Source organism: Pezoporus flaviventris, unplaced genomic scaffold, assembly GCF_033815535.1.
Source record: "Pezoporus flaviventris isolate CSIRO_AGI_PZ_B2104156 unplaced genomic scaffold, CSIRO_AGI_Pfla_v1 ptg000015l, whole genome shotgun sequence".
Classification (NCBI taxonomy): Eukaryota; Metazoa; Chordata; class Aves; order Psittaciformes; family Psittacidae; genus Pezoporus; species Pezoporus flaviventris.
The window spans coordinates 13290263-13307658 of record NW_026892563.1 but is presented as its reverse complement, the minus strand read 5'-3'; the positions used below and the strand labels follow the sequence as shown (position 1 = coordinate 13307658).

Below are 17396 nucleotides of genomic sequence, written 5' to 3'. Positions count from 1 at the left end.
TTTGAAGATACCCATTCCTCCCCTGCAGGATGATCCTTTGCACAGGTGAGCACATTGACCATCTGCTTACAGGGTGCCAGCTTGTCGTAGCATTACCCACCATTAAATCACCCACTACGGGATGCTAAAAGTCCATCTTTCCCCTACATTTCATATACCTGCAGCACCCTCAAGGTAGCGGGCAGTGCTGGTAAGTCTAGGATGGGTTTAAAATCAGCTGAACATAAGGTGAGCATGGTATTGTCAGGGTTAACAGTAAGGTTTCAGGGTCTTTCTTGGGGCATGGCTGAGAAGGTGCCCTTCTGTAAGGATGATCTGTATTCCTGAAGGGGGAGCCATAAAGAAAAACGAACAACAGAAAGAGCACCTTTAAGTGTCAGTCAAAATTATAACTTCTTCACTAAGCTACCAACAAGAAAGGGAGACTTGCCATGGCACACTCAAACCACAAGGCACACCTCAATTTCCCATTCAGGCGCCACACACAGCTGATGCTCGGGGCAGGGCTTTTCTTACCAAGGTTTTGATGAGCATCTACATCTGAACGGGTGATACCAAGCTCTGTTTTACAGACACCAGGGAGAAACGGGTACTTTTTTTGTGTCATTCACTTCATCCAGCAGAGACAGCTACTTGAGGCTGAGAAATCAACCCAATACCTCAGCAGACAGAATGGGGATAAACCCCCTTGTGCTCATTGTTACATGTTATAATGCAAAGCGCTACACACAGGGATCCCTGGAGGCACAGGGATTACCCGCTAATTGCCTCCAACCATAACTGCTCCCTCGATGAGGCAGTGCTGCATTCGTGTGTTTGCTTGGTAAGAGTGTGCTGACCTGCAGCTCCGGGAGGACCATGCAGCTGCTCTGCCTGCCCTGCTCTCCTTCCCCTCCTGCGCCAGGGGAGGGAGACACCGTCCCAGCAAACAGGGTCTCCCTGGCTGCCCGGCTGCTGCTGGCACCAAATCTTCCCATGTCCCTAAGCCGACATTCTCCAAGGGACAGACTGCTCCAGAGGTGGGCCAGACACTGCAGACCTGTCCTCCTGCCTCTGCCACCTGTGTTCCACGGTCCCCTAACATCCCCTGAGGTCTCATTCTGGTGCAACGGGGAGGTTGCAGGGTTATGGGTCCGAAGATCCCAGATCCTGAGAGAGGATCTGGTCAAAGAGCACAACACGCTTCACACAGCCATGTGTCCGGTGGCAATGGGCTGGTGTGTGGATTTCCAGCTGCCAAACAGGACTGCAAAGTCCTACTGTGCAATTTTACTGCGAGCACTCATCAAGTCACCCCTTCATACCCAGCTATGTAATGCTCATGAATCTGCCTCCAAAACATCTTTTTGCCTAATATGTCTGAAATGATTTAATAGCATTAAAAGTTGAAGGAAAGGAGACTGAGAGGTCTGTATGCACAAAGAGAGCCTAATCTTACTCTCCTAATCTCTGAAGGCAACCAGGTTAAAACCAGCTCTTACATGAGATAACACCAGCATTGTGCTAACATCCCAACAGAGGGAAGACTTGAGTCCTGCTGGAAAACCTGGCCTTGCAACCAGCCCGTTGGCTGCACTGTGGGAAGGCCCCCGAGGGAAACTGTCACTGCTCCACAGAGAGAGATGCAGCAGGGCAGCGCCTGGCCCAGCTCCAGCTGACCTGGTGGAGATGATTCCACAGCAGAGCAGAGTCCCTGCTGCATGGGAGCTCAGTCTGGCAGCCAGGGGCTATGCTGGTGTGTGTCCCTGCAACCTGAGATGCTTCCTCTGCCCGGCTAGGCTGTGGGAAGGATCCCACCGTGCCCTTCACCCCATCCCAGGCACCATGTTTCATGAAGGCTTGGCCAGTCTTCCGTGCACACAGCACACTACTGCAGGTGCTGCAGCATCCCTGCCCGATGTCAGGATGACATCCACCCATCCACAAGTTCAGCCCAGCTCTGCTCTGAGCTTATGCTTCAGTTATGTGGGAAGAGAGATGCCTCTACTACCATTAGCCCTATTCATTGCAGCTTGAAACCATCCTATCTGGTCTGAGAGATGACTGTGGTGTAACCTAATTAGTGGGAGAACCCAACACGCGCCACCTCTGGCCTTCCCCATCTATCTGTGCCTGCTCTCGACAGAGCCTCTTCTGAAGCCCTCTTCCAACACCACCCCTTACCCTCACCTTATGGCATGGAAAAACCTGGTGGAAAGGGGACACTCACAGAGCTCACACTTGAGCCCATAGGACTTCCCAATCTTGTTGACTCGGACCATTGGGGTGCAGCCAATTCTCTTCAGGATGTTGGGCAAGATCTTTTTTTCTTCTGGTCTGAAATGAAGTGGAGAAAAGAGAAATACATCAAATCAAAACAACTGTTATGCAACATGAAACAACATAAAATTTGAGTGAGATTTCTGCAACTTTAGCAAGGCCACTGACAGACAACCCGACTCCAAGAGAAAACGTCCCCATTGACAATTAATGGCAACAGGAGCCAGTGACGGTTTTCCATCACTCCTACAATGAGTTATTAATTCTTCTGCATAAAAAATAAGGTAATTAATTTTCAGGGCTGTTCTGAAATGTCTTGTTCTGCAAGGTCCTGGGCCAGGCCTGTAATTAAGTGCAGTGAGAAGAGCTGACAAGCCTTGGGATTCGATACAGTGTGTGAGATAGCCAGAAGGCCATGCACAGTGTAAGGCTCCTCCTCTTTTCTCCACCCTACCCATCGCCATCTCTGCTCTTCACATTTTCAGCTACCTCAGGGCCATCTGTTGCTTGCCTGGCCACATGCGTGGATGGCTCCCAGGCATCTGACAGGCCCAAGACACAAAACACTCTGGAGGGTGCTTTCTGCAAATAATTAAACCAAACCCTTGGATCAGTGGAATCCAGCCTTCCCGTTCTGCTAGTCTCAGGGTCCAGCAGAAGCCAAGAACCATGTCAAAGCAATTGAAACCATAATGAAGGACTTGTATGCCCAAAGCCAATGCATCTTGCCATGCAGTGAGAGGACTCATGTCCTTGAGCTTTTTAAAAGACAAAGGGGAAAGATTGATGAGGGCTGCTTTTATTGAGTCCACAAAAGTATTGCCCCTGGTTGGGAGCCAGCACGTCTCTCTCTCAGTGGGGTGGCAAAGCCCCACTCCCTCACTGCTCAGCTCTCCTTTGCACAGCTCTTGCCTACTATCATCCTTTGAACCTTGAACCCAAGTTATCCTCGTCAGCTATCACAGCCAGGCAGATGGCTGTCTGCTGACAGAAAGTCCATGTGGTGCAGGAATGACGTGCAGATTTACTTAAAGACACACACACCTCCCTCTGGGTTTTGCAAGAGTGAATGAAACAAACACTTCTTGCTTTGCAAGAGTACAGGGGTAGTGGCTTAGTGCAGGTCTTTACCACCAAAAGGAGCCAGCCTTCTTACACCGCAAGCCCAGAAAAGATGGAGTATTACTCGCGTGCTGTTACCTCTCCCTCCATGAAAAGTATTACTGCACACATTGCAACCTCTACTGAGTGCTGATAAATGTGAGGCAATAACTCAGTAAATGAGCTTCCCCCACTGCTGCAGCCATTTCCCATCTGTTCTAAAAGCCACCAAATACTCAGCGATTTCAGTGGGGCTGAGCCACAGCAGAGGGAGACTCCAGCTCCTTCAGGCTATGTTTAACTAGAGAGTTAAACACTGCCTTTCAAAAGAGTGATCTGTGTATTACGCTACACATCTATATTGCAGGAAGACAGCTTGAGAGAAGAAAGCAAGGCCATTTATTTGCCTTCACCTAATAACTGTGGTGAATAAGATGTGAACCCCAGCAAGAGGTGATCGATACAGCACAGTGAGACGCTTGTGCAGCTCCAGGGTCTGCAGTGGTGGACCCTAGCAAGGGGATGGAGAAGGGGATGCATGCCGGTGTAAGCCTTGCGGGGAGGGTGGAGGTGGGAACCAGAAACTGACCTGCTCTTTTGCATTCCCACCAACAGATTTTCTATGGCTCCCGTCAAATACCTTTCCTAATCACCACCATATTTTACTAGATAAATAATCATAGCATGATCAGCTTCCTTCCCCAGCTGCATGTGCCTGGAGGCAGCAGGTCTATGGGAATACAGATGTCTGTGACAAACGCCTTTGGTGCTCCTAAAGGACGCAGTGCGGACACTCTAGTCCTGCAGCTGCTGATTCTGTTCAGGATTGCAGAGGACAAGGATGTTATTTTGCTAGGATTCCTGCTTTTACTCATGGCATGTTATTCCGTAAGATGTCCAGGGAAAAAATCAATCCTGGCAAACAAAGTGATTGTTGTTGAGATTATGGCGGGTCAGAATTGGCTCAAAGGATTTCAGAGCCACTCTAGCTCTGTATATTTGGAAAAAAAAAAAATTAATTAATACTCTTAGTTAAAATAACATCTTGTCTTCTTAACTGAAATAACATCTCCCTCTGCCCCCATCCTCTGCTTTTACCCCCCAAAAATCAACCAAGTTGCACACAGGAATCTCAGAAAATCCAGAGATTTTTGCTACTTCAGTGCTATCTGTGGTTTACCAAGAGAGGAGAAACCAAACCACCCCTTCCATTCATTGCTGTAACAGAAAACAAATGGTGAGATGTGTCCTGGTGTATTTTCTTCACTGCTGTACAGTGGATTATGTTTCATTCCCTGCCCCAGCGATGCTGCACAGGCCCCTCATCCAGACCCCAGTACCTGATTCCTGGATGTGAGGCTGCCCCAGTGCCCTCCTACTCCAGCTGCCCATCTCCTGGCACCCCAGTGCTAAACTGTTAAAAGCCAGAAATACTATCCTGGCTGGTTGAGAGAAAAACCCCAGTCTGACTGAAAAGAGCTGGTCCTATCCTCAGGCAGCAGCTACAGGGGTTGCACTGAGTGCATGCCTGGATGCATATTTGCCAGGTCAGCAATAAGGCTGTGGATTCCACTTTGGCAGTTCCTGAGCCAGAGCCAGAGGTGGTTCTGGGCTCCACACACACCAGTGGCTGTGCTCTGGCCATGTCCTGCCAGGCACGTGGTGTGACGCTCCTCCAGCTGGCTCCCGGCTGGCAGGCATCCATGCAGAGCAGTGCCGCACCTCCCATGGGCTCCTGTTCCTCACATGCTTGAGCTAAGTCATGTTTTACATCTTTGGCACCGCAGGGACGTGTCTGCAGCTCCCCTGACATTTATAGGACAGCCTTATCTTTAATAGCTTGTCTGTGTCTGCTCTGGCAAGCTATTAAAGCGCCTCTCATTGAGTCTAGTCTGAGCACTTTGGCAGGCTTATCTCACCCTGGGAGGAAACACGCTGCTGTGAGGACAAGAACCACTCAGAGCAATGACTTTGCTTTGCACTGCACTCTTGTGTTGCTTACACATAGTGGGCATCCTCCGTGTGGACCATTTTCTGCCTATTTTAAAGCCCAGGCCCTGGTTTTCATGAAAGTCTCTTAGCTATCAGTAAAGACATTGCTAGTGATCTGAAATCTTCTTACACACAGCTTCAGACTGTTCGAATGAAGAAGGGTAGCCAAACCACAACCCTTCAACTGATGACTGCGTAACTGCTACTGACTGTGCTGTAGAGCAGGATGGGTGCACAGCTTTGGAGTGCAAGCATGCATTACACTGCAGCCAGGAGAGCCATTACTGCACATCCTCCAGCATGTTGGAAGTGCCTTCACTTGTGCTGTGCAACACCAGACCTCGCAGAGTCCACTTTGCAGATGTGTACAAGACCCTGGTTGAAATCTACCTCTGAAATATGTTCTTCTGAATTCTTCTAAAATAAGATGCTCCAAACTGCTTCGTACTGACAAGTAACTGCTGACTTCAGGTCATGACCATCCTGGTGTAACTGGAAGTACTATTTACTTCCTCTTCAGAAAAAGATAGTCTGCACTCTGAAATAACCAGCATGAAAGAATTACTTACAAGGGCACGCAGGAGTGTGGAGACTTGGAGGCAGGCATTGTAGGTGTCCACGTGCACTTACTGGGCAAGTTGGGAAGAATCCAGGAGCTGTCGGCTTTGTTTTCATGATTTCCCACACAATTGCCGTTCATGAGCGGGCACAGTTTGGTCAGCTCCTGTGTTGTGGAAATAGAGACCCACCGTCACCTGGGAGGACAAGCAGGCAGGAAAAGCAGGCAGGCACCTTGGCAATCATTGTGGAAGGCAAGAAGTGACACTTGGGTGTGAAGGCAGCCTGCACGGGGCATCCCTACTGGCATTTCAAACACCTGATTCTAACAGACGCGTAGAATTGCTCTTTCGGAGTGGTATACTAGACCATGTACATGGTAAATAATCATCTGGCCACCATCTCCAGTCAATCTTCCCCTGCTTTAATGTATGTTGAAACATCCCTCCCACTAGAAAATTTAATACTTTGTAATTAATTATTCTGTCAAGAGCAGTATTTGTCACTCTAACACTGAAAAAAAACTGCAGGTAAGTCTACCCAGCAATCATTTGAGAATACTTGTGTGGTGGTAGTGAATGGCCTCAAAGCGGCAGAGGACACCTATACTCTGGCATCTTAGTGTGTTAAAAATGAAAAGAGAGAATTGATAGGAACAAAACTTCAGGAAAGGGCAGCAAAGGTGCTCAGGGGTACAGAGCAAGTTCCACCATAGAACAGCTTAGAGAATGATTCTGGTGGTGAGAGCAGGCTGTAAATCCTGGGGGAATTTTTGGGTGACTGAGAAATACTTTTTTGGCTCTCAGCATCAAATAATAAGGCAAAATAAAATTATCAGGAACAACTATAGGAGCAGAGCAGGTAAAACTGGAAAAAGAATAGGATTAAACGAGTTCTAAACGCAGAGGGTTGCCTGCAGAAGGATCAGGTCTGCAGCCACTTGAAGTGGAGGGAATGTGGGAAAGCCACTCTGGCTACTGCCCTGCAGGAGGAAATTCAGGCCACTAACAGGAGGATGCTGGAGCCAACATGCGCAGCTCAGACAGTGGAGGCCAACAGGTCCACAGAGCATCATCTTCATCCTAGGCCATAAAGGCAAGGCTCTGACGCTCCTGTCTACCCGGGCTGCCTGCTGTGCCTGCAGAGCCCAGCTGAGTCAGAGCGGCCAGACCAGAAGCCAGCACGCTGTTGTGGCTGGGTCCTCATGACCTAATTTATCTGTGGCTCCTCACGTGAGCCCAAGGACAGCCTGAATTACCGTTTCTGCCATCCTCCTCCTGCTCGCTTGCCCGTTTCACCCACTTGGCTGGAGCTCCTTGGAAGCGGCACGTCAGGACTACCTGAGGTCAACGTTGTGCTTTCCCAGTGGCTTCCACACTGGCCGGGAGGATGTGGCTGTGGTTTTCTCCTGGGTGTTGGGCTGTCCCTGAAACACAGAAGTACACCACACTGGTGTTCGAGCAGCACCACGGCGTGTGGTCAGGCTTGCTTCTCCACCAGAAGCCCTAGGGAATCTCTGAGGATGGACGTCAACAACCTCATGTTGCAGCCTGGCCCCAAGACTGCAGCTTGAAGCAGGGCAGCAGGCAGCAGACACTGGATTGCCTTCACATCAGACACTGAGCTGCCTTTTCTCCTCCGGACACGCTAACCCCAGTCTCACAAAGCAGAGAGAGACTATGAAGGTGCAAGGATGGTCATGCCAAAATGGCTTGGACTCTGCAGCCAACAACTCTTCCAGCAAACTTTATCTCTCAGTGCTCTTCCCCCCCAAATCTGCTCTTTCTTGGGACGATTAAGGGAAAAAGAATAAAAATGTTGTTTCCTTGCAAGCCAGGATTTGTGTTGGCCTTGAGTGTGTCTCCCCCAGTAAATCTGTATTTACCTAATGAATTAACTGGGAAGGAGCAAAAGTCATCTGTGGGTAAAGAAGAGATAAGCTGCAGCATACCAGAGGCGCCTGCACGCTTTCACAACTGAGGTCACTGGTTACCAACCAAACTGGAGGCAAGCTGGTTTACAAGTATCTTTCTTTCTCTTGTTTTCTTTTTCCTGGTGATGCCCATCTTGACCGTTTCACAGTGAGGTGGAAGGAGAGGAAAGGCAGAGGGCTGAAATTATTAGAGCTCCTTTTGTGGGTCTTTTCCTTCTTTGCCAGCATGTTGCTGACATTATCAGCCCAAGGGAGGCTGACGTTGTCTGTGGAGCCCCACATAAGCCCCCTTTTCCCTCCAGCCCCAACTATGTGGGCATGCTGCCTGTGTCCCATCTTCCCCTGGGGGCTCCCCTGGGGGCTCAGGAGCACACTGAAGCCCTTCAGGCACCCACCTGAAGACAGCTGGATCCAAGCTCCTACCTCGCTGCCACCAAGAAGTGCCACAAGCTGCAGCATCGCCCCTGCCTGGAGCAGCCAACCTGGCCTTCAAGCCAAGAGTTGAAGGCAACATGCCATGCTGAGGCGGCTGGTGCTGGAGGACTGCATGGAAGGAAGAGTATTACTGGCTTTCTGCCTTCTAAAATAACGATTGTATTCTGCTCATTGTGTTCAGTTCCCTTAACATCTGATATAAAAAAAATGGCAAGAATGGGCATCTCATTTGTTTGCTCACCCAAAGCAGATCCAGATGTGCTTTCTTAGATGCCTGGAGAGCAAAGAAACAAGACCTGGCCCTTGCCAACATCTACATTCCTCTCTGCTGGAGGATTTCTCATGTATCTTCTCAAGGGCTGGTTAATTCCTGGTGTGGTGCTGCAGCACTGCACAGATCTTCTAGTTATGAATCACTTAAAAAATGTCGGCATCACTGTGCCCAGGGTCTGGATTTAAATTAAGATATGTCTGAAACCACTGGTTCCGAAGGGAACCTTAGAAATTACCTGCACTGTAGGAACCCCAATACTGTCTGTATGAGATGGCAGATGACCTGGTACAGTACCAATGGCAAGAAACTGACTTTCCCCTATCTTTTGGAGGCCTTGACATGACACCAGTGAGCTGCTCCCCTGCTAATGGTCTCAGCAGTCACTTCCATAAACATGCAGGCTGGGTAGCAAATGTGGACAGAAAGGGGCATGGACAATCTGACTGCAGCCAGGAATGACTGAAAGGAGCAATACCCAGTGCAAACATCTCCCCACACTGCCTCCAGTGCAGTTTTCAGTCATTTTATGTCATAAATCGTAGATACGTCCTCTCTTGATTACCAAAACTCTCACCTACCATAGAATCATAGAATAGTTAGGGTTGGAAAGGACCTTAAGATCATCTAGTTCCAAACCCCCTGTCCCAGTACAACTCCTAACCCCTGCCTGAAACTTCATCTGATGAAACTGATCATCTGATCAGGCTGTCAAATATACCTGACCTGTGGTAGGTACCCTGCAATGGCCTTGTTACTTTTCTAGATAGAGAAGCTTGATGTGGCACTGGACAAAGGATAAATGGAAATATCTACTGGAGCTGGGAGGCAAGCCAAGATACCAGTCATGTAACAGTCCTGTAGTTGTTGCCGCTCACTGAAACTCTATGACAAAGAGCATAGGCTAATGTTTATAGAGTACTTTGCAGATAGCAGATAGTAATTATTAGGTTATCAGACTCCACTGATAACATCAAAAGGAAGAAAATCAAGACACTCATTAATTCAAATGCAGGGGAAGTAAGATTAACTCAGCAGGGCACAGAGTTACACGCGAACCTGCCCCATCCAAAGCAAAATGACATTTTCTTGCTCTATTTAAAGAAAACCCCAGCACTGCTGTCACTGAGCAAGACAAATGCAACACCAGTTTAACAGAATCATGGAGTGACCCAGGCTGGAAGGGATCTTGTGAGGTGCCCAGTCCAGCCTCCTGCTCAGAGTAGGGTCAGCGCTACCTTCAGCCCAGGTTGCTCAGGGCTTTGTTCCCTTGAAAACCTCCATGGATGGAGGCTGCACAAGCTCCCCGGACAACCGCCTCTACCACCCGGCTGGCCTTGTAGCACAAAGCCAGAACATCCCCACGTTTCAGCTTCATTCAGACCTTTCTGAAAGCACAGACACTCCCTGGATCCGCGTCAACCTTTGAACAGGCTGAGAAGCAAAGGCTACCAGATTCCTCCTCTTTGCATGCTTTTCCACAGCAAAGTTACCTGCTCAGTAGGCATGGCTCCCATGCACTCCGCCATTGGAAAAGCAGTGTTCTGTAATAGCTAAGCCATACTTACCACCTCCAGCGTTATCAGCCAAGTGCCTTCGCTGCACTCCAGCACTGAGCTTATATGCGCCCGGTGGCAGGGGACACCAATGGGCTGCGGTAAGCACCCTGCGCAAGGACGCTGATTGGGTCCTGCCCCACGCCTAAGAATGCCCAGCACCTGATTGCTCTCCAAGCGTGAATAATAGGGGTAGAAAAAAAGATGAGCAATTTATTGTTAGTTTTAATTCACACTTATCTTCAGAAGTGCTGTCAACCCATCTCTCAGTGATCCTGCTGTGGTTTTATACTTTTGTTTCTGATCTGATTTCATGTCTTGTGCTTAAACTCTGCTCGTCTGTGTCAGCATGTGCCTTGCTGAATCAGGTGTAAGCAATGACAGCTATAGCATTTTACATTAGATGCTGCCTGATACAGACTGTCTGTGTCCTCTGGGAACCTGTGGTTAGTCTCCACAGCACCCCCAGCCCTAAAAACCTCTTTTTCTTGCTAGCTCCAGCTCCTCATGCAGCTGCTTTACCATTAAAAGGGCCAAGAGCAGTGAACAGCTTCTGCTCCATGGTGATTCCTGAATGCTGGCTGGGTGTTTAGGACACTATGTGAGTGCAGATTTACTGAAAGAGGAAAAGTCCATGGGAATTTCAGTCCCTCCTTTACCTGCTCCTTCCCAAAGCCAGGGCAGTGCACAGAGCCACATGGCCCAGGCTGGGGCCATGCACCCCCAGAACACAGTCGTGAAGGAAATTTCACTCCTATTCAGACATTCAGGTGAGAATAAGGCTTTTTGGAATGCTTATTTTGGAGCTAAACCTTTCAAAGACACAACTGGTGTCAGTGTGAGCGCAGAAAAGACATTACCTTTGGTCTTTTTGCAATAAATGAACTCTCTGGAAAACATTGCCAGAGGTAATCCGTTGCAGAAGAATCTTGTGGGCTATCTGATGTGACGCAGAGCATGGAGGTCTCTCGTAAAGAGGCTGCAAATAACCCTAACCCCTGAAAGAATTGTGTTTTCTGGGCACTGCAGTTACAGAATAACCCAGCCACCCTTCCTGGCTACCTCCTGAAGCAGCGTGTGCTCCAAGTGAGGCCACATTGAAAACTAAGGTTCTTCCCTTCAGTGACCAGACAGCAAGAAATGGTGATCTTTTCAACCTCAAATTAAACCCAGCTTTAGATGGGTATTGGAGGGACAGAAGATCTTTTCTAGATAAAATACTTTATTTAGAGAAGTAGTTTTTTAAATGAAAGTTTTTTTCAGAAAAGGTCTAAATGGCAAGTTTGGAGACTGGGGAAAACAGAAAATCCCCCCACTTCCCCTTTTCTGGGGCAAGGTAAAAGCTGTAGCTACATCCAGTGAGGATGCTCAAGTCATTTGCCACCTGCTGCTATTGGAGCTGCTATTTGGTCTGTGTGTGCATCATCAGCTGCGCTGGCACAAGTGACTGGTTTTGCCCTGGACAGGTGAGGACAGTGGGCATTTTGACATGGGTTCTCCTGCTTTGCCTGTGACTGGGTTGAGAGCAGAGGAGGAGCTGGTCCATGGGGGACCGGCTGGGGTCTGCACTGGCATCCATGGTCATGCTTCCACTCCACATAGGCACACCAGGGGCTTCACAGCCTGTGCACATAGTAAAAACATGTCCCGTGGGTACCTAATCCTGCCTTGCCATAATGCGGTGCTTGTGTAAGCGTTACTAAGTTGAAAAAGCACACAAGAGCACATCACACAGCCTTCCATTCCAGCTTGCACTGTACTGCCCTTTATCTGAGCAGTTACCTTGCGGCTTTTTCCCTGCAGGATCCCGCTGACTAAACAGCAGCTTCCTCAGGCTGGGAAGCAGCAACCAGAGAGAACCGGCCAGGGCCATAAAAAGAGAAGGAGGGAGGCACAGGGAGTGACAGGCTGGCTGGGAACACTGGGATGGCCCCTTGCTCTCACAGGAAGGTGTGGCAGAGAGTTCATGCCCATGCACAGGGAGAGAACCTCCGCTTTTAAAGTGTCATCAAAAAGATTCTGCAGAGGTGGTTTCATGGAACTCCCCTTGGCAGGGTCAGAAGGGACACAGCACTCAGGTTTTACTTCTGTGTGCTTGGGACATCTTTTGTGACCACAGAGACACTCCTTCAGTGAATTTTTATCTGGGGACAATCAGGTTTTAAATCAGGTTCCCGGATCTGATGTACCAAGTGGGAAGAAATCCATGTTTTTCCCTTCCGTGTAATTTAAAAATCAAAATGGCTTTGCACAATCCAAGACTGAAATGGGTTAAAAAAGTTACATTTTTGTTAACTGCACTGAGGAAGCCATTCAGGCCCTCCCGCTTTGCGAGAGGTCAGCATTTGCTTGTACAACCCACAAATACTTTGAGTGCATCTGCTGCTGGTGGCTGTAAGAGAGCTGTGCTCCAGAGACAGACATGACAGACAGTGTTCAAGACCAGGTTGGACGAGGCCTTGGGTGATATGATTTAGCGTAAGGTGTCCCTGCCCACGGCAGGGGGGTTGGAACTTGATGATCTTAAGGTCCTTTCCAATCCTAACCATTCTATGATTCTATGCTTTTCTCCAGGGGGACAGCAGGCCTGCTTTTCTTAGGAGAACAGTGGAAGGAGCCCAAGGCATGAGCAGCTCCAAGCTCACCAGATTTCACACCTTTCACAGGTCAGACCTGCTCTGCTTGCCCTGGTCAGCACATTCCTGTATCCTGATGAGTCCAAAAAGCAGAGTGGTGTCACTGTGAATCAGCACATGGCCTTCACTCCCCTTTCTCCATGGATATGAAGTGTCTGTTCCAAACCACATAATGCAGGGAATATAAGGGTGGTTGATGCATGCAGGCCACTTGCCTGTTTGTCTGGCCATACAAATCCAGCTGGTTACCCCTGGAAGAGGCAGCATTTTTCCAAGGCCTGAGAGTTGGCAGGTGTGAAACAAGATGTATTTGTTTGAAGCAGCTATGGCGTCTTTTTACTGGGGAAAGAGTAGTGTAACCTGTAGTGCAAACAGCACTTGACTTTTCCCCTGAATAGGGGCGGATTTTTTACTACGACTATGGCAGGGGAGCACAAGTGATGGCAGGTGAGTTGGCTGTGCTTCTTACTGCCATACCACGGGTCAGGTCCTGCAGGCTCTCCCCTCACTCACCTTCCTCTAGCACTGCATCCATCAGGCGACTCAGTTTGGCACCAACCAAAGCAGTGGTTGGACATAGCCACAACACGTGGGTCTGCCTCATCATTCCCCCCAACCTTGAGGAAGGCACAGGGATGGCCCAGATTTGCAGGAGCTGCTGCTTGATGTAGTGGCTGTACCCAGCTGAGCAGGGAGCTGCAGTCCTCCCTCCTATCCCCCTTCCAGCCATCCCCGTCATACATTGCTTCCTCCGTTACGAATGCCTAGAAAAACAAACCAGAAATCTGACTTCACTGATGAAGCAGTGTGGTGTGTGGGGGAAACTGCGTACTGGATGTAGTCTGCAGTGCAGTTCACTGTGCAGAGTCAGGGCAGCTTTGAGGCCAAGCTGGGGCCCAAGTGGGCAAGACAGGGTGACTGGGTTCACAGCTGGGCATGGGCATGGCTATAGCACACCTTTGGCAGCGACTGAAGGAGAGGGCCTGGGCTCTGTGGGACCCCCGTACAAACAGAGCATCCCCAGTGTATGTGTTTAACCCCACAGGAAGCAGGACAAGCACCCTGGTGCAGGCTGGGCTCCTTGGGCCATGGCACACAGCCACTTTCCTCTGCAAAGCTCCATTTCCAATGAGCCCATATAGATAAAGAATGCCTTCAGGAACATTTAATGAGCAAAGCTCAGACAGATCTACCTTTACTTTGTAGTGGCAAAAGGTAGTGCATTTCCATCAGCAATACAAGTGTGCTCGGTGTTTGTTTTTTAGCTCCCAAAGAGAATTTATTGCTTCTGTAAGGTACCGTTCTGGACTGAAGTCCTCCGTTTATCTCCAGAGCCAGAACAGCAGATTGTACCCAGTAATTTTCCTGTGCTGGTGACCCACAAGGAGGGGCAGCTCAACAGCTGGGGCCAGTTCAGTCTCCCAGAGGTTACATTAGCTGCCAGGCACTGCCTCAGCTCCCAGGAAAAGCCAAGCCTCCTCCTGCAAAAATGGGGTGTCCCCAGAAATGACGACTCCCTGAAGGCAATGCTCAAACTCTGGGGCTGCTGCTAAGTAGATGACACTGAGGAGCCCTGGATGTCTCTTTCCGTAGCTGCACTGGTTAAAACCTCTCCTGATCTGCCTCGCTAGGGTAGTTTTTAACCAGTGCATGTCCCTGTTCGGGATGGCAGCCCAGCAGCACAGAGCAGGGTTCGTGGCTGGGGCAAGCATGCCTTTAGCCTGTTGGCAGGTGGAACTTGATCCCCTGTGCTGCCAGCTGCTCTCTGTGCCTGGTTAGCCTTTGGCCTTTCTGCTGGAATGCTCTTTCCTTGCACGGGTGAGCCAGGGAGTGACATCAGCCTTCTACGTATCAGACTGCAATATCAGGATCCTTTTTGCCAAAAGGTGAAGGTAAAGTGATGATCTGCAGTTCCTGCTGGCAACGACAGCATTTCAACCATCACAGGGAAAGGATGTGCAAGAAAAAAAAAGTTTAGTGTACCATTTGCCTGCTGTGTCAGTCACCCCATCTTGCTAGAGAGTGAACTGGATTAGGAGCAAGAAGATAAAGCTGAGAACAGAACACTGTCTGAGGAGGTAGATGAACACTTGGCATGCAGGCAAGTGAACTAGCAAGGAGTTCATGCCACAAACCTGTGGGGCTGGCCTGGCACCCGAGGCTGGCAGAGGAAGCCCCCCTGCACCGCTCTGCCCACTGGCCTATCCCTGTGTCTCTGAGATGGAACAACGCCCTGGTCAACATGGTCCTTTGCTGTGTGGATGAGGCTGAGCAAGGACTGACCACATAAAGAAATGGGGACCAAAATCCAAGGGATAAGGTGTTTACTCACTTGCCTAGCAGACATGAACAGCCTTCACTGCAGTCTAACTTGAGCAATTGACCAAGACAGCACAAATACATTGCTCTGAAATAACACAGACAGTCCATTTGGTTTCAGCCAGCTGTTCCTTATCCACAGAACAACACCCATGCACCTCACTTGAATTTGTACGCCTTTTAAGATTACAGCTTCACCATTAATCTCAAAAGACATTGCCGTAACGCAGGCTGGCCTGTAGCCCTTGCATTTATTCAGAAACATTATCCAATTGACCCCATGGACACCTGGTGCTTATAGGAACTTCAGTGGTGGCATCTGAGCCCTAGCTCTACATCCTTACTTTCCTGCCCTATACAGATGCCAGCCATGGGAAGGAGATGCTGGGCCAGCCCACCATCAGTTCTGCCATACTGGCAGCTCCCTGAAGACAGAAGAAAAGAACTGCAGTCTTGCAGTCCACACATTGAAAGTGAGAGGTCTTCTGCATCCAATAAATAATTTTCACAGCTTGTGGACTAACGCTGTCGAACTGGCATTAAAAACCCATAGTCACTGTGCGATCAAACATCTTTTACTGAATCTTCGCATTGCACATTTGTGAATATCTATGCAATAACAGCACATAGTACTGATTGTTTGCAGCTTCTTAACACATAAGAAGTCTTACCTTTGTCATGGTCATGCGTTGATACCAGAGAGCAAGAAAGGCTTTGGGATGGCAGCGGCAATGCTGCGCAACTCCTGACAGCAAGCAGCTTGCGTGAAATTCATAACGACAAGCCACGTTTTCACAAACCACTCAGTGACGAGCTCGGAGGGCGGCAGATGGAACTGGTCTGGTTGCTTAGAGGAACCTCAGGTAGACAGAGCTCTGGAGTCAACCACAGTTTGTGCAAGAAATGGGAAGTAACAGCGTGTGCGACAACTTCAAAATGATACTGAAGTCATTGCCTGATAACTGCTTGCAAAATATTTTACAGATTTTACTGGATAATTGTCTCCAGGTGGTAAAATAAAAGTATTTTTGCAGAGCCAACGTTAGACCAAAAATACTGATATTATCTTTCAGTGACAAACAAACATGGCAAAACTGTTTATATGAATATCCATGTGCAAAATAGTTTTCAGGCTTAGTCAGCACTTCCATAATCAGCTGTGTGATGGTTTTGGCTTTGATAGAGTTCATTTTCCCCAAAGCAGCTCTCATCCTGGCAGAGGGGAGTGAGTGAGAAGCTGTGTGGTGCTTAGTTGCTGGCTGGGGTTAAACCATACCACCAGCACAGGTAAATAGAAGATATAGGCACCCACTTCAGAAAAAAAACTACAGTTCTACTCACGCTCTAGGCTTGAACTTCAGGTCAAAGACCAACCACCCACCCTGCAATGTCTTTCTTGATCCTCAAAGTGTTTCAAACAAAGAGCGTTAATAAAGCCCTACTACTACTACTAGCCAAGACCAGGCTAGTAACAACTTTCTCACACATGCAGAAAAATCATCACTCTCATAAGCTTTTGTATGAGAGGAAATTCAACCCTGCATAATTCTTGTCCCCTTCTCTTTGCTGCCTTCATCTCAACTATGTGAAAGATCTCTGGAAAGATTTTCAGCCATTCAGCAACTCCATTTATTTACCCAGTTTCTCTGGTCAAACAGGGCTGCTGCTGTGAACCAGTGTGGCTGGTGGCCATTGCTACCTCTCTGTGCCAGAGCAGAACAGGAGACAGCTCCTGCTCTTGACAAACCACACAGGCAGAGCGGTGCAGGTACGTTTCTTTGGACAGTGTGGTAATCAAAGGATGCAGCAAAAATTGAAGTAATCATAGAAGTAAGTCTCTCTCGGCCTTCCCTGTAGATTAAGTATAGATATGAAAATATATTTGTCTACAGTATTTGAAATGATTGGGAAAGTAATTTAGGAACTTGCCTGAAATACTGTCTCAAGGAAGACCATTCACCGACTGCTTCTGCACTAAGAAACATCATGGATGTTAAAAGTGCTAAGATCAAAGACCGTGCCCTTAACTCTGTTAAATTATTTATGACCTCTTGGGAAGCAGCTCGAAAGTACAGTTTGAAAGATGAGTTATTAGGCTCTGCCAAGCAGCTACAGAGGTAAGACAAAGCTGTTCAGCCTAGAAAAGCCAAACCAGATTTGAAAATAGCCTCTTTAATACACAGGTACACACATCTGATTCTCCCACTAGTTCAGCCTTCCACAAGTTACAGCACTCAAGCTGGGGCTGCTACTACAGTGAGGGGGAACAGTGAGGAAGAAATCACTACACAGCATAGGGGTAAACAAACAAGAAACCAATCAAACAAAAAAAAAAT

At 48.5% G+C, this 17396-nt stretch overlaps 1 protein-coding gene across 3 annotated transcripts in view; it reads right to left on the bottom strand.

Moving 5' to 3' along the window:
- The window catches only part of LOC133269336 (cystathionine beta-synthase-like), a 29542-nt gene extending 18080 nt beyond the window's left edge, over window positions 1-11462 (bottom strand). The window contains exons 1-3 of one of the 3 annotated variants that reach the window (XM_061453488.1): window positions 7169-11462; window positions 5922-6076; window positions 2210-2316 (exon numbers count right to left, since the gene is read on the bottom strand). In XM_061453488.1, coding sequence (XP_061309472.1) covers window positions 2210-2316; window positions 5922-6076; window positions 7169-7180 — 274 coding nt within the window. In that variant the 5' untranslated portion in view covers window positions 7181-11462. Of the gene's footprint in view, window positions 1-2169; window positions 3166-5921; window positions 6077-7168 lie in introns of those variants that run through there. The other 2 variants (XM_061453487.1, XM_061453489.1) reach the window with 2 other exon arrangements.
- Between the last annotated feature and the right edge of the window lie 5934 nt (window positions 11463-17396).